This window comes from Melozone crissalis, unplaced genomic scaffold (genome assembly GCF_028551555.1).
Source record: "Melozone crissalis strain CALT ecotype California unplaced genomic scaffold, PUWL_Pcris_2 ptg000002l_1, whole genome shotgun sequence".
NCBI lineage: Eukaryota > Metazoa > Chordata > Aves > Passeriformes > Passerellidae > Melozone > Melozone crissalis.
The window spans coordinates 7,346,192-7,364,091 of NW_026535780.1; the positions used below are offsets into that span (position 1 = coordinate 7,346,192).

Genomic DNA, 17,900 nt, shown 5'->3' on the forward strand with positions numbered 1-17,900 from the left:
GACATAGTTTTAATCTAATTTCTCTGCTGGCTGGGTGGTTTTGGTTCATACACTCTGTTCATCCCAAGTTTTATATGGCAGACAAATCAAAACAGCTTGAAATAATCTAATAAGATTTAAGAAAGAACAACTGCTGTGCAGTTCCACGTAGTACTTATAACTCATTATAAGGAATATTTCAACATTTCAGAGACAAGACTGGCCAGATAAGACTTGCAGGACCCTGCAAAGATTTCAACATTCTCAAGTCCTACAGAAAAACAGTGGCCAACTTCTACAAATAAAATTATAACTAAATATGTTCCACACATAGCTTTGAACTACAGCTCAAAGCTGTGGACCTGGCCTGGTCCAATTGCCTTTTCCATATCTCCACATTTGGACAATGGTCTTATTGACTTGGTTGAATGCTGTATGAGGCAGACAGCATCAGGGGACCTGGGACAAGGAACAGATGTCTGTGAGGCAAGAATAAACAAATCCCAGATCCACTCAACAAGATTTCATCTGCAGTGGCATTTGTCAAAAGGTAGCACAACAGAAACTATTTTATCTTTGGACATGAAATGCAGCAGCACTGGTGTGACCCTGATACTGCCCCCAATGGAACAAGGAATGCTCCACCACCATTATGGGCAGGTGGTCTAAAAGCAAGATGACTGCTTTACACTTTATGAGTGGTGGCACCAAAGCCTCTATTTTGAAAAGCACACAGCCCTCTAAATTAAATACATCTTGGGTTGTGTTTTCCTTAGTCTTATCATAATATCTCAGTAATACTTTGCATCTGGAAAGTGAATTATTCACAGATTATTCACCAAAAAAAATGTAGAACTGAAACAACATTAAAGCATATTTTTCTTTCCCAAATATTTATAGAAGGATTAAGCAAGATCATAGTTTAATAATTTTGCCTTAAAAATAATTTGCTTGGCCCAGTACATAACAGCAATTTCTCGTGTCAGTATTGCAGCAAAGGTAAGATATACTTAAAGAGGCAATTTTCTTGGCAAAGAAGAGTCACTTTTGATTAGATTAGAGAACATGAAATTAGTTGAGGTGCAATGAAGAGACAAATCTACCCATTTAGGGACTGCACAGCAGAGGTGAATTTAGCTGTGAAGCTAAAACAAGTAAGCTGGGACTGGGGGTTTCCCCCTAAATGGGATTTTGTTCTTAACCCTCATGTTTCTAGAGGTGAAAACTGTTAAGGTCACAGTCCAGACTAATTTCATAAATAGAGAAGTTTTAATTTGAAATTATTTGTATGACTGTACTTGGTTTGGTACAGAGACATAAAGTGGTACAAAACCCTACAATTTCACAATTTGTTTTCAATATTTCTGGTTGATGAGAAAGAAAACATAAGGATGAGAAAAAAACCTCTGAGGTTAAGAGGGAAAAGAAGCACATACATAAATGCACAGAAGAGCAGGAAAGACAACTGGGAACGTCTAGATGGCAGCTGGATGGGAAATATCAGGAGAATATTTCTGTCTCCTTCCTCAAACTCTGATCAGAGATTCATAGAATCATAATCATGGAATCACAGAAGCATAGAATAACAGGACTGTAGAATGATTTGGGTCAGAAGGACCAGAGGGAAGTGAAAAATGCCCAGAAATACCCAAACAAGGATTTTGGAGTCATGTAGGAACTCTGAACATACTTAAGGTAACACCAGGTAGTGACACTTTTCCGTGGAGAAGTGGAATGAGAGAAAGAAAGGAGAGACAAATAAATAAGTATTTATAGCTTTGCTGTTGGACACTGCCAGCTCTGAAGGCAGGTTTTTATTTTCTGAGCTGCTCCAAACTGCACTCCCAAGCATGTGCTCAACAGCAGCAGCTCTAAATGGAGATATGAAGGTCCCACAACTGTTGGACTTCAGAGGACAATCTGACAAAAGGGAGGACTGCAAAGACAGAGGCAAAAGGAGTTTTTAAGGAAACCAAATAGCAAATAACTTCCTCTACAGATGCTTTTTAAGATGTCAATATTTTTCAGATTCACAGCTCTTTTTATTTGGCAGACCAGTAAATTATGCCATGGGGAAGAGAGAAGCCAGATCCTACAATTTGTTCACACTAAAATGAGCTCTCCATGGGGAATTCTTACCTCACCTCAGAAGTGAAGTGCTGCTGGAGTCCAGTTTACAGAAAAATAGATGGTAAAATCAGAAACTTTGTGAGATTCATAACCAACAATTTAACAGCAGACCCTGAAATATCATTTGCTGGGAATTTTTATTATCCAGTGCCAAGCCATTTAATTGGAAGGTATAGGTTCTGAGAAAATTTTCCTTAAACCTAAGATGGATTTTCCATTTAAATTTTCAAGTAGGAAAGACAGAAAGAGATTACTCAGCCATCAGATACTTCACTTCTCTCTCTGCAGAGCTGTGGCTACTTTCACACACAAAGGACAGCTTCAACAGGGAAGATAAAAAGATGAGTAGATCAGAATTTAGAACAAAAATACCCCAGTTATGGTTGATTTGGTTTAAATTCTGGTTCCAAATCAAACAGACAATAGATATAAACCCCCATGTCCAAGAGCTGAAATTAAAATTTTTATCACAAGCTTTTGGCACAGAAAAAAAACCCAAGCCAAATCAACAACTAAAAAATAATACCAGACAAAAAAACACCCCAAAACAAAATGTCTCACCACCACCACTCCAATTCAGAAATCCTCAAAAACTTTGCCGAATGGAATTGTCATTACTGGCAATTCATAATGAGTCAAAACAGAATATGATCTGGCAGACTACCATGCTATGTTAGGACTGAATGCACAACTCAGAGCTGGGGCAGCAGGGACCTCACAGTGGGATCCATAGTAAATTAGGACATAGATCTCATTTTGAACCTTGTCCTTATTCTAGGTCTGGCTAATTATTTCATACTGGAAACTCATTTTGATGATTAATGATTTACTGTAGCCTAATATTTCTCCTTTTCCTTTCATTTAAAAATAGTCCTTACTCTCTGTTCCAATTAATATCAATTAATCTCAAAGGATTTTGAGTCATAGCTTCTATTCTTAGTTGCCTTAATGTAGATTTTGGTTCTATTTTAGACCTCCACACAAACACAGAAGCCAATGTAAATTAGCTCAAAATTCTAACGATATCCTATATGATACCAAAACACCAAACTTCCCACTGCTATTCAATCATTTAAATTTTAAAATAACAAGATAGATATAACTAGCTAGAGTTGAGCCAGAATTACCTGTGATCATCGAGAAATGCAGAAGAAATATTGTGCTCAAACTCAATCAGTCACCAAGTAAAGCAGATGTTGGCAATCTGTGAGATTGCTGAGATAATAAAACCATTTGTCCTTTAATGTAAACTTTTGTGAGAATAACTGCTTCTTCTAAGAATTCTGTGAAAGATTTTGTGTCAGAGAAGAGATCATGGCTTTCAGTTCCCAGCCTCACAATCAAGGCCCTGTTCTGTATCCCATTTGCAAGGACATGCCTACCACTGGGAAAGTAAAAATCCCCAACTCTTCAGTGTCACTTGGCTTTGCTGAGATCAGGTTATTTACATGCTGAGTGAGTTGAACAGCACAGGTGAAACCCAGACTCAAAGGCTGCTCATAAATCTCCTGCTGATTTGAGCTGAAATAGGATTTCATAACAACTCTGTCCCAGGAGAAGAGGATATGATTTACATAAAATGTTCTATTGCCTGCGTGCTCTGCTGCCCCCATACTGGTTTTTATTTTCAGCAAATGCATTTAAAAATATTTTTGTAAGAATCAGTGGAAATATTAAATGCACAATTAAAATTGCACCCATCTGCATTATTTTCACATTAATACCAGCAGATTTTTGCAGAGTATATTAGCATATCCAGTATCCTGAACAGGGATTGTCTTATCCATGTCATGGGAGAAGAGCAGCCTGCCAACCCTGCACTTTGCTTGAACTGAAATGTTCATTTTTATGCCAAGAAAAAATAATTTTAAAAATTATTTACAGCCACACATTTTATGAAAGGAAATGGTATGTGATTGCAGGGAGGAAAAAAATAATCAAAGGATAGCTGGATATTTATAGAAATTCAGTGAGCCAATATGAGGCCTGGTGTGACCTCAGCAGTTCTAGGGATGCATTTGGCTCATTGTGTCTCCTCTCATCATGAACTCCTGCCAAACAAATGGGGGAAAGGATGTGAAAAACAGATGAACATTTTGCTTTTTTCTTTTCAGGAAAATCAGGACATACGGAAAAAGCTTAACTCCTAACAGGATTGAACTGCCAAGTTTATCCACCTTTGTACCAAAAAAGCCCTATAGATACATGTGATTTGCAGAAGTATTCTAGAGTCTGCTGTGTCTTTTCCACTTGAATTACTCCCAACACACACAATGTTCCACTTTGCATTATAGCTGTGCCAATTAAAGAAAATAAAACTGAAATAGCAGACAGTAAATTCAAGAGCCTGAAAGCTCACACTAATTGAAAAAAAAATCATAGATCTTAAGGCAGGAAGAAAGAAAGCACTTTTATCAACTTGTCAGAATTCCTAAAGAACATAGATTACACAAATCTGTCAGGGAATTACTGTATTTAAAATCTAGTAATAGGCATGCTGACATTTGATCGGACTTTTGGGGGACAGAAATTCATGTGTCTGTTCAGTATGGCTACTCTTAAGTGGAATTAATGGCTGAATCTCCAGAAAAAGGTGATGTGTACACCTAAAGACCCAGAGAACCAAGGAGAACATGGTGCTCAACATGCATCCACTTTGTGCTTATCTTGTAGATTACATTTGATAGGAACTGCCACTGCAGCATATAGAGCTCCAAAATTGCTTTGTTTTTTTCTGAGTCTTTCAGCTGAATTTTGGTTCATTTAAAGATGTTTTCTGCTTTTTCTGAGCTGGCTACTTTGCCTTTGCATATTTATTGCTGATTTTCAAGATCTGGGAAATCTACTGAATTACAAAGGTCTCTAAACTACTTCACAGGAGGAAAAAACAAATTGTCCAGACCCCAAGACTTTAGAAGCAGAGAAACTTTGCAAAGAGTTGAGAATGGGATGATGTGGCTGTATCAGTGGGACAGTGTTTTCATAGCTGCAGCTGGCACAAAGCAATGGATAAGGCCAAAGGAATGAGAGGCACTTCCAAAACAACAGCTTTTAGGGGATGGCTGGGAGTAGAGACTGGGATAGAGAGCACAATGACAAGAGCTTGCTGTTGTTGCAGCAAGTGGACAAAGGCAATTGTGGTGCTTGCCCAGCTATGGAGCAACATGCATTTTGTAATTTATTTGCCTTCTGTTTTTAGATCATTTATTTGAAGCCCAGAGGCACTCTCCTGTCTGCCTGCACAGCACCCAGTTTAGACTGTGTCCCCAGCCTGTGGGGTGTTGGTATCACATCATCTCACATGGGAGAGCATCAAGTGGACAGCAAGTAGTGGATGGATGAAAGGACAAGAATATGATATCATTGTTGTGAAATGAAAAGAGTTGAAAAATCTCCTTTAATTAAAGAGATATTAAGTATAGCCAGAATTCCTGTTGCATCCATAATAAACAGAAACCAAAGAATACTTCACATAGTTGAATGGGCTTATACACAAACATTTTTTGTTTTATCAGTCAGGAGTTCTCGCCTTCAGTTACAGGAATCTTTAGAAGTGTCACCAAAACCCAGCCAACTATGTGAGCCTTGGCACACAGCAGCCTTTTAACAACTCACACTAACACACACCAGAGTGCATGGCCAGGAGGTGAAGACAGCCCTGACCAAAAAGACTCAAAAAAGGCAGCAGCTCATTAACATTGGGTTAATCTGCCCCACGCAAAATCAAGAAAAGCTTTAATGATGATTATTATGGTCATGTTAATGACTACAAGATAAAGCCTCATTAAGTCTCAGTTTGATGCTTTTCCATCCTGCTGCTGCTGATGATCAGCCCCTTTCAGTGGGCAGAGCACGGAATTTTAACCACCATCTTTAAGACAACATTTAGCACCACAATGTGACTTGGAAACTGTGCTAACATGGCAAGAGGTGCTTCTTCAATATAACACACAAAAATCAGCCAGAAACCTCTGGAAGGGTTAACAAGGCAAATCTTTGTACAGTTAATAATGTTATCCTTGTCAAAACATACTTCTCCTATCACACATTTCTTTACCATACCTAAAGCTATCCTCCAGTTCTCCCCACTAATCCCAGGCAGTGCTGAGCAGTCACATTCCTCCTACATTGTTTAGAATAAATGTTTACTCCAAGGCCTAAGTGTTCTCAAAGAGAGAGTGAGAAAATGGCAGCTGGGTCATGTATATATTTTTACCACAGATTATTAATGTGGGAGTTGGCTCCTCATTCAAATGGGAACTGAAGACTGAAGCAGACATGGTGTCATGCCAAGCTCAGGAGAATGCTACCACGTGGAAGGAGATATTATTTTGCTCTCTGCAAGATCCATTCATTTATGCAAAAACTGTCAGTTCATGGTTTTATGTGATTTTCCACATATGTCATAGGCATCAACGTAGAGCAGGCTTTTTAACCCTACTCTTGTATCTACACAAGCTTGAATGTATATGTGTATGAGTATACATTTGAGAAACATCCAGCTAAGAGACAAACTTTGGCTAATTTACTTTTACTGGCAGAAATTCCTCCCTGTTTAATAATTTTTTGTCCACTTTGCATCATTTTGGTTCAATCTGTCTTTGCTGGCTGACTTCTCCCTCCCTCTTGTTTATTTTGCTGTTAGTTATTAAGTGAAACAAAAGGAAATACCAGTACTTTTTTCATCCCTGCATTTTAACTCTCTTTTCTGTTACATTTTGGGAGACCCATAAAGTAGGAGAGAGGTGACAAAGTAAAAATTGAAGAACATGTTGCTATAGGGTGCCTTATCTAATTAGTGAATGGCTATTTTCCCAGACAGAATATTTTGTCCAAGAGTAAATAATCTTCCAGTGTTGTAATTATCTAAACATTATTTTAATGTAGTCTTTCCAATACCACTGTGAGGTAACCATTAGCAATTATTATAGATTATATATAATTATATTATCATCATATTTATGATACAGATTGCAAATACAAAGAGACAAGATCCATCTCCCATGTAAACTGACTTCTTAGGAATATTTTAGACACCAAAGTAAAAACTCTCATTATTTAATCTTTCTTGTTACCCTAAGGACATAACACTATAAAAATTCCCATTTTTAGAAGTGAAGGGTTATATCTCAGCAAACTGATTGAGAAATCATTATTCTGTCAAAAGCCTATGAGTGATAGGAATGTCTAATGAGGTTTTCCTCCAGCTACAAAGAATGAGGAGATCTTATTTAATGTGTGCACTCACAGAATGCCCTGTACACAACTACCATGTGAAAAAATCATACTTTGGCTATTGCATTCATTAACACAGAGAAATGGCTGTAACAGGGTTCTGCTATTCAGGCCTTTAACAGAATGCTTGCAGGGTTCAACTCTCACTTCTGCTGAGCAAGTTCACACCCACAAGTCCTGCCTTCCAGCCTAGGGTGTAGCTTATCTGGGAGTGCATGCCTCTGCTTTCCCCCCTAGGAGTCACAGTTTTCAAATAAGAACTTGAGAACTTTCAGGACTCTGTTCCAATGGTTACAGAAGTCTTGTGGAAGTTGGGGACATGATTGCCAGATCTTTCCCCAAGATTAGTTTATATATTCTACTCGAAAGCTGTTTCATGGATATCACTGGTTTTAGTCTGGTAAGATAAATTGCTGATAATATTCCCAAGAACTGGTTTTTTTGTTCCAGATTCTTGATGGTTTCCCATTTTTAGGAGTCACTCTCCCATTTGAAGCTCCTTCCCTCAATAGCATCAAAGCACTGTCGTGAGTGGGGCTGCAATGCACCTCCATTGCATGGAGGGGGAATGCTCCAGAGAGGGTGACATGGCAAAAATGGGATGAAGGATAAAGGAAAATTAGTTTAGGAATGAATGAATGAATGAATGAATGAATGAATGACAATATTTAAACAAAATACTTGCAGTGTATTCAGCAGAGGACCTCATGTGGGGTCCCTGGGGAAAATGAGGGTCTCGCTTCATAAATAGACACGTTGCAGTAACAAATGAGATCCTCTCATACATAGGCAAGCTGAATTCTGCAACTTCTGTTAAAGTGCTTGCTTTTCAAGCCTTTTTTTTCAGCATTTATTTTAATGTCACTCAAGGATAAATAAAGATGAAAGGAGTAAGGATGCCATGCAGCATATCAAGTTGGGCCATTTCTCCATGCAAGTGGCTTAACTTAAGGCAATTGAGCCTCTGCCTCACGTTCCTGCAAGGTTCAGACAGCATTCTGGCTTTGTTTGTTCTTTTAAAGAGGGTTATGTAAAACCAAACCAATAACTTTTGCACTACAGTTAAAGTAATTAGCCTAGAACACCACTGTCCACATAAATATAATTACAAAGTGTAGCTGCATGCTATGTAAACTACTGCTGCACAGAAGAGTGTGAGGAGAGCTAAATAACATCAGCACAAGAGAAATCTTAAATAGGGCTGGATAGAAGAGAAAATTCTTATCAATTCAAAATCACTGCCTCAAAGCCAGTGAGTCTAAGCTGTATAAGTACTATTTAATCTACTTACAAATAAGATCTAATCGTAGATGGCTGGGTCACTATCATTCTCCAAAGCAAGAAAAAACTTGCTCGCTCATTTGAGAACACATCTTTTCTTTTTGTGTGGCTGGATTTTTGGCATACCATAGCTCAGCCCTGTTTGGAGCCTTGTAAAAATCACTTATCTGGGCCCATCAGTAGCCAAATGGAACACTGTGAACATTCCCGCTGGAGCTGCCAGAGAAATAACGGCTCCCTGAGGATTAACTTCTCAGTTAAAAAGAAAGCAAGCCTGTGTTACCACAGCATAATGGCCTTCATCTGTAACCTAGATCTGGGCTGGCTTCTTTCAATTGCTTTTTCATTATGCTATCAGGAAGGGAAAAAACCCAGGCAGTTTGCAGGGAACTTCACAGGATCAAATGGTGCCAGTAGGAGTCCACCATCCCTCCCCTGAGCCCTTTTGGAGGAAGCCTGAGAACAAGGAAAAGGTCTCAAAAAGCCTTCCTGGAGAGAGGTGAGAGGCAGTCCAGGGGGCTGGGAACAAGCATGGCCTCCTCATAAGGAAATAGTATGAGGATAATCATCCCTGCGTGCTTTCCTGCCCTGGTGGGGGGATTCAAGGAACAGAAGGGGCGACTGTCGCTGTGGTTTCTGGTCACCAGGCCTGTGAGAGCAGGAGCCACTCTGGTGAGTCACAGGGCAGCCCAAAGTGCTGACCACTGCCTGTAAACATCAGCACCTCTTCTGTGAAAGGCTGGGTCTAAAATAAAGCCAGGGAAGGTCACCTGAAAGGCCTCTGCCTACCAGATTGTTCTGTGCCCAACAAGACATTGCATCTCCCACAGCCACTTAGGCCTTTCTGCCTAAAATATAATACAGCTTGTCCTGCTGACAATCTTTCAAGGAAGCTTCTAAAATGAAGGATGACACAGAGTCTGAGTCCACCAATGCTTGTGTGCAAAAATATTTTTCTTCCCATGAGAAAGTCTGTCTGCAGAACAGCAGTCACAGTGCTGGCACAGGAAGGAATAAATCCCTGAGCTCATCCACACTGAAGGCCAGTCAGTACACCTGGAGTACAACTGCACTGACCTCAATTGATTGAGGTTGAATTAATGTTGAGTAATTAGAAAATGACACCCCATTTATCTTGAGAGCCATGGACTCCTGATGACTTGGACCAAATTCTGATTCTTTGTGGGAGGTTTATCAGATGCAGAATAGGAATCTGAAAGGCCAGCTTTGGAACTGGTCAGGGTAAGTAAGCTGGAAAGGGGAAACTCAATTTAGACGTCTAATGGGAAGTGCCTCAGTTCAGAAAAAAACATTTCTGTAAAGGTAAAGAATTTATTAGAGACCAATCCCTCCTTTGCTCATCTGAACTGTTTATTTGACATACCTACATCTATTCATTCATTCCACAGCATGCCCAAGCAGTCAGCCCTGGTTTTACAGATTCTAAATCCAAGAAACAAAATAAAATCCATCTCCTTACCTGCTCTGTGTGGAGCTCTCAGGTACATGGTACATGAAGACATTTCCTTGAGAGGCAGCAGCCCAGTAGCTCGCCATGTTTATGATGGGACATGTGATAAACTGGTCACTGATAAAAAAGGGGGAGCAGAGGACAGACACAGTTGTGTAAAGGAATAAAGGGAAGAACCCTCACAAGCAACAAGTCTCTCTCTGTTTTGATAGTTTACTTCAGTTTTCCAAACCAGCTCATATCTCTCTCTTAAAATCGACTGAAGGAAACCACATTCACCTTCTACAAGACTATTTAGAATTCTCTAGAAGTGCTGTTTTATGGAGTGCTGAACAATGATAGCAAACTAACCAGATCTGACACATAAGAAATATCCTGGCAAAAAAAAAAAACCCAATCCCACTTTAGTCTAGTTTATAAGGGATCATGCTTATAGTAGTTTAAAGTTCTTTCCGGCACCTCTAGGTTGTGATGGCATCTAATAAGGAGTCTTATGTATTTCCTGGTTTAAGGATCAGTAATATAATTTCTGAATTTGTATCTGTGTGATTTCTTGGATAGAGTTTCCAGAACAGGAAGAGGTAAGAGACCACTTTTGAAGATAACCTCCAGGGCTCATCAATATGGAATTCCTGGTGCAATATGTCTGGGAGGGAAGGATTAACCAATAAAAGTGCAAGAGGAAGTCAAATGGTCAATTTAACACCAGGTCTAAAAGGGACAAGTGAAGCAAATGTGTCCAAACCTTCCTACCTTTCTTTGCCCCAAGAAGGGGGCTGGCAGGTGGGGTGAGCAGTAGCTGGAAGAAACATGAGTGGTTCAAGAGGGGCAGGAAGAGGAGACCTGACTACAATAAATCTCCCTGTGATTCCTCAAGGCAATATTATATAGACATGCACCCTCACTCCCTGTTCTTCCTGTGCCTGAGGACTCAGCACGTGCTTTGGGTGTTTATATACCTTTAGCTAGGTGAGTGCACACAAACATTTCTGCTGAGGAACTGGGAGGTTTCAATTCTCAGTTTAGTGAATCTGAAAAAGCAGCTTCTCCTTCAGATTTGGTAGGTTAAAAAAAACAAAACAAAAAACCACTGGTGCAAGAACAAACGGCATCAGAGAAGCATGAAAACATGTTGCTATTTTTAACTGGTATGGTTATGAAAGGCACAGTTTGGGTAGCTATCTTGGTTCAGCAGAGTTTATTTTAAGCTCATCTGTGAGACCACAAGCTTTGGGCTCACTGACCACAGGGCTCTTTGACAGTTATGGTTGACAACACCCAAATGAAACAAAAATTACTGCTCTTCATATGCCTACCAGCATGGGGCTTTAGAGTAGCAGATGGTCTTTGAAACCCAAGGAATCTGGGGAGAGTAACAGCTCTCAAGAAATGCTTTGAGTTACATTTCACCATTTAAAATGGATTCTCAGTTGGTTCTGTGGGCGGGAAAAAAGTCAGCTATTCTGAGGAAGTAGAAAAAAACCTAAATGCATAGTAACCACAAAAATGAAATGCCTGTCTCTTACAAGCATGGAATACCAGAGTTTTAAAAAGGAAAAAAAAAGGAAAGAAAATGAAAATTAAACTAATTTTACACTTGGGAAAAAATACCAGAAAATTGCAGCTAAAACAAATTTAAAAGTAGAATTATTTTAAAACCACAAAATCTGCACAAGGTATATAGTTTATAACAACCACTTATGTTGCTTTATCACACTTTGTAATCCTGTTAAAACTTTAGCAGTTAATTCCTTACATAAAACTCTTCTTGGCTTACACATCTATGCTGGTAGTAAGTTTTTTGTTATAAAGAAATAAAACCAAGTAGATAAAAAACCTGAAACCAAACCAACCAACCAACCAAACATCAAAAAACCAAAAATCCTGTTTTCTCCACCACATATGTGATGCTGATATAGCATCTCATATATCACCTATATGCTGATATAGGTGACTCTCATTCTGTACCTAATGTTTCACCTCACTTCCCGCTGTAGCTGGAGTAATTTCCAAAGTGTTTGAAGTAAAGTATTATCAGATGCCCTTGTCTCACTATTCATCCTTTTGCTTGGCCAGGAATAAACAATTCACTTCTTTTCTTGGCCAAGGTATTTGCCTCATATCATAAAGGAGCAGGTAATCCCTATACCCAGGAGCTGTTGAGCCTGCGGAGCTGCTGGTGTATCCCGTTCCCCTGCTGGAAATGTGTGGTGTATCCTATGTCCCTGCTGGAAATGTGTGGTGTATCCCATCCCTGCTGGACATGTGATGTGTATCCCACTCCTACTGGAAATGTGTGGTGTATCCCATCCCTGCTGGAAATGTGTTGTGTACCCTATGTCCCTGCTGGAAATGTGTGGTGTATCCCATCCCTGCTGGAAATGTGAGGTGTATCCTACTCCTGCTGGAAATGTGAGGTGTATCCCATTCCTGCCGGAAATATGTGGTGTGCCAGCCCTTGCAGCTTTGCAAAAGTCAATGTTTGCACCACACTGAGCTCTGGGCTGAATGCCAGTGATCAAATGTGACAGCCCTGTGTTATAACAGCTCCTTATAGAGGGTTCTCTGGGTGGGAAGAATGGTTAAAATGTAAATTGTATAGTGGTTTATTATGAATTAAAACATCATTGATCTAAAGAATATTCCCCCAGGGGTAACAGTGGTGATGGAAGGAGACTGAAGACAAGTCCTGTCTTTGATGCCCATGAACCACAGTGCATGTACTGCAGGCAATGGCCCCAGTGTCATGGTGATGGGAGGCCAATCCCTGGGAAAGGCTACAAAGGAGGACAAATGTGGCAAGATGTGTACGTTGATAAATGGCACAAAGCTCAGCCCACAACCCTCTGGCTTGTTTCCTCCATGACCTCAGTGCACCAGCACACCTGGACCACCCAGAAAGGACTGTCTTCTTTTTGAATCAGATGTTTCCCAGAGAATATTGACTCCTGCTCCTCTCTTGCTCCCTAAGGCTCTCCCAGAGCAACATTCTGCAGCTCTGATGGAGGAATAAAAGGAAAATCCTGTCTCTGAGATGTTGTGGATAGGCTCACAGTGGGACAGAAAACACTGAGAGTGCAGACACCAGGAGCCTATAGCTGTGATGTCTCAGTTCAGAACACAGGTGGAACATCTTGGACAGGCCCATTAGGATTCAAGTCACCAGTTTATAAGCTACATCACATTTGAAAAGTGAAGAGTTTTCACAATGAATCTGCTCATAAAGCAGAGACAAGAATAGGGAAATAATTTTTTGAATCATTTCTGGAAAATCTGTTCCACTTACACTTCCAGTCCCCGAATTTGCTGAGAGGCAGAAAACAGGAAGTTTTCAACTTCCACCTCCCAAAGGTTCACACAATGTTTCAATGCAAAGGATGGCATTTACTGCAGGCAAGTTGCTCATTCCTCTGCTGACATGCATGAGGTGATGGAGCCTGTGCAGAGCAGGGCAATGGGGTGGGGAAGGGGCTGGAGCACAAGTCTGATGAGGAGCAGCTGAAGGAGCTGGGGGTGTTCAGCCTGGAGAAAAAAAAGGCTCAAGGGGAAGAATTTTACTGTTCTTTACAACTACCTGAAATGAGGTTGTAGTGAGGTGATGATTACTTTCTTCTCCAAAGGAACAAGCAAGAGGAAATGGCTTCAAGTCATGCCTGACACTGTGAATAAATGCATTTTGCAGGCATAATTAAAAAAATATTATGAATAATTAAAATTAAAATTTTAAAAAAATTATGAATAATTAATAATTATTCATAATTAAAAAAATATTATTGTAATTTCTGAAGCCAAAGTTTTCAAATTTTACCATCAGGAAAAAGTATCTGGCTGTATAATTAGGAGACTGGGAATAAAAGGCAGACCATTAATTCTATTGTCACAGGAATGAGACAACTCAAGGAACTGTTGATGCCCAGTGTGCAAGCAACTCAGACATCTATGACATGAAAATGCAAAAAGAAGTATTAGTACTCTGAACTCAATATCCAGTTCTAGAATGACATGTCAAACTTTTCACAAGGCATAAAAATCAGTTCAATGTCTGTTTACCAATGACATTGGAAACGTCAGAGAAAATGAAATCACATTCCCCATTTTCTGTTCATTTACATAAGAATTTCTCAAGTTTTTCAGAATATAAATGCACACTTTAGATAAGCAAAACAAGTCTTGCTCAACTCCAATCACACAGTTGTTCTAGGATGACTTTCTTACCGGGTGGCGTTTTCCAATGCCCTGGAAAAGGAAGAATAATCATCAGTTGAGTGTTCCAGGGAGTAATACCACGTAGCTGCATCTTCAATGAACAAGTTGGACTCTTCTCCTCCTAGAGAATTTTGCAGAGCCTGATAAAAGGCTGTTTTGCTGTTGGCTCTTCCTTGACTTTCTTCAAATTTCTGAGAAAAAAGTGCATACATGGAATTCAGAAACAAAACCAAAAGATAAATTTTTTAGGAACAATGTAGGCTCAGATCTCCCTCTGCTGGAACAAGTCCTCTCTGCTGTGATCTCTGATTCCTAGGAGATTGAGTAGGGGACAGTCCTACTTTTGCTTTGTCACCAATGAGAAATATTGGCTTCCTCTGGACACACAATAGTACAGAAACCCTGATCTAGTAGGTCCAAATCATAGGTACCAAGTTGTGGCAATGGATCTCTACTAGTACAGAAATCCTGCTGGGTCTGACAGAAGGAGTTCCCAGGGACAATCCTCCACTGCAGGTCTGTCCAGTGCTGCCTTTCTGATGATCTCCATGAAGGAAAACTAGAGGGGAGAGAGGGAGTTACTGTTCTTTTCCTTTGAAAATTCCAGAAAGCAAACTTGTGTAGGCCATTTCATGGCTATGTCCCTCTGCCTCTTCTGGGAACACCTAGAAAGGAACATGACTGCTCCAAGTTCCATATTGAGGTCCCTTCTGGAATAATATCTGCCTTAGACCTGGAAGAGAAATTCCATTCCTTCAACTCCCAATGCAAGGAACAGCCATGATGTTCACACTTCATAACCCTTAAGGCCTTTTAGAGAAACCAACGGCGAAATGCCCTTTTTCCTGAGATCTGTGACCTTTCCTAACATAAAGGCAAGTTCCCCAGAGCAAAGTGCCCATGTCACAAGGACCACCTTCTGTGCCAAACTTCTGTACCCAAACATATTTTTACCAAAGCTAAAGACTGCTGGAATTTTTCAACACATCTTTCTTTCAGGAAATTTTTTATGTTATCCATTGAAAGTACTCCCTTTTTAAAAAAAAATATTTCAATTTCAGAAACAAAACAACTTCATGAAAAAAAAACCTACCCTGAACTTTTCTGTGCATCAAGTCAGTTCTAAAGGGGCACTACACAGGTGCCTATTGGCTGAAACTTGGATAAGAACCCCAGAGAAAAAGATCTAACAAACCACCTCTATTATTTTGGGCATATTATTGCATATTATTGGGCATTATTTGCATATTATTTGATGCAAACTAGGCCAGTGTCTGCCCAGTTTAGTTACTATAAATGCTTTACTTAATATATTATTTTGATGGCCCACAGCTGGTTTTCATCATGCTGCTAGAAGGTCTTTCCACAACCCTATACAGAAAGTACAGATGGAATTATACCTTTTCAGTAGAGTCACAGAAACTAAAGATGGAAAATAAGTTCCTATGTGCTGAGGGTGAAGTTTGTCCTTAGTATTCTAACACTCTGTGCATTTTGAATAAGTGACTCTGAGGGATTTGAAAACTCCACCAAGTATCCCAAGGTCCAGGAAGATCTTGGCAATTTGCCTTGTATTTTTAATAGATTCTTCTTTTGCTGGATTTTGGCCCATGCAATGTGAAAGAGTCATGTGGTGCCAGCTTCAGTAATACAGCTGTACTCCAAAAAGGATGGGGAGCTTGCTCCTGACACGTCACCTCATGTGCACAAATGCCACATATGAAACTGCACAGCATTCCTGCCTGCAAAATCATTCAGCTTAAAACCAGAAAGGGTACATATTCTTCTGCAGAAAAGAGAAATGTTCACTGAAGACCTGACTGCAAGTTCATTGAATTCAAAAGCAATTTCTCCATCACAGCTTTGGCACACATCACTTTGGGTTCCGACAAACCAGTAGAGGCATTGCATTGTTTAATTAAGAATCTCTCATTTGAAGACTGGGGTTACAGTTGTGTGTAAGAAAAAATACTTTTCTGTAGCAGAGCAAAGCCCAATCTCTTGTGTATGAATCAACCCATACAAGAAACTTTCATGAAGTGCTTTCATTTTGTTAGCTTTTTAAAAGGGATTTGTTAACTTGTTCTACTCTTGTCATAGATACTTAAACCAGAGAGAAACAAAGTGAAAAAACCTTAGGGTATTGATTATGTAATCTAGGAACTTATCCATCACTCTCTCATCAATGATCAAGTATCAAATAAAGGTTATGGTTGAAAATTACAGAGAAAGAGATGGACCATCATACGCCAATGTATGGTTAAGGTGACGAACTCCCTGCCAAATGTTTTTGTAAATGGCAAAAATTGGTGAAAATTAGGTTTCATCAATGATTTTTTGAAGTAAAAAAAAAATTAAAACCAAAATAATTTGATAGTTATTAAATACAGAAAGATCAGTTCAGGATAGGAAGTCCCTGAGCTGTAAAGTGCTAGAGGTTTAGGGAGCTTTTACCAGAAGTACCAGATTTGCTTACTCTAATCTTACAAGCAACCTCTTTTAACCACTGCTGAAAAGAGCATTTTGTGCTGAGCAGCCCTTTGATCTGACTCAGTGTGGTTGGCCTTGGGTTTTAATGTCAGAAGTCAAGGAGAAGAGGCAGAAGCCTGGCTTGGCTGGACAGGGATCTTCTCTTGGAAATAAGGCAAAAAAGAAAGGTATAGGTCCAGCTGAAGCAAGGTCAGGTGACATGGGAAGAATACAGAAATGCTGCTTGCCACTGTAGAGAGAGAATTCATTTGGCCAAAGCTCAAGTGGAGGTGAAACTGCCAGGAAATTGAGGGGCAATAAAAAGCTTTTTTTTCAAATATATTAATGAAAAAAGGCAGTGTAGAAACAACATGGACCCTTTCCTGAATAAAGATGGTCAGTTCTCCCAGAGGGACATGGACAAGGCAGAGATGTTCAATCCATTTTTTACCTCTGACTTCAACACTGATGATGGGCCATGAGGGCCTCAGTGCCCTGAGCTGGAACACCACGACTGTGAGAATGATGAACTCCCAGGTGACTCTGAAATTGTGTGGGATCTGTGCTCCAGATGGATCCCTACAACTCTACAGGGACTTGTAGGAATCTGTAGAGATCTGATGGGATTCAGCTGAGAATCCTAAGTGAGCTGGCTCATGTCATTCCAAAGCCTCTCTCAATGACTTTTGAGCAGTCTTGGGAATCAGGAGAGGCCCCAGCTGACTGGAAGTTGGTGAACAATGTCCCAGTTTTCAAGAAGGACAAGGAAGACCCAGGAAACTACAGGCCTGTCAATCTCACTTCAGTGCCTGGTGAAGTTATAGAGAAGATTATTCTATGAGGTATTGAAAAACACCTGAAAGACACCACTGCCATTGGTCTCAGTCAGCACAGTTTCATGAGGGGAAAGTCCTGCATATTAAACCTGATTTCCTTTCATGACAAGGCAACCCACTTTTCCATGATCAGGGAAAGCCAATAGATGTAATCTCTTTGGAATTCAGCAAAGCTTTTGATATTGTCTCTTACAAAATCCTTCTGGACAAAATGTCCAGCTTTCACCTGAGTAGCTGTGATACATGATTGGTGAACATCTGAATCACAGGTCAGGCACCAAAAGGGTGTGGGA

The 17,900-nt window shown here is 39.9% G+C and overlaps 1 protein-coding gene across 1 annotated transcript in view; it reads right to left on the minus strand.

Moving 5' to 3' along the window:
- The window catches only part of TG (thyroglobulin), a 148,927-nt gene that overhangs the window by 6,708 nt on the left and 124,319 nt on the right, over nucleotides 1–17,900 (minus strand). Inside the window, exons 44-45 of the mRNA XM_054273266.1 lie at nucleotides 14,312–14,493; nucleotides 10,106–10,213 (exon numbers count right to left, since the gene is read on the minus strand). Coding sequence (XP_054129241.1) covers nucleotides 10,106–10,213; nucleotides 14,312–14,493 — 290 coding nt within the window. The remainder of the gene's footprint in view (nucleotides 1–10,105; nucleotides 10,214–14,311; nucleotides 14,494–17,900) is intronic.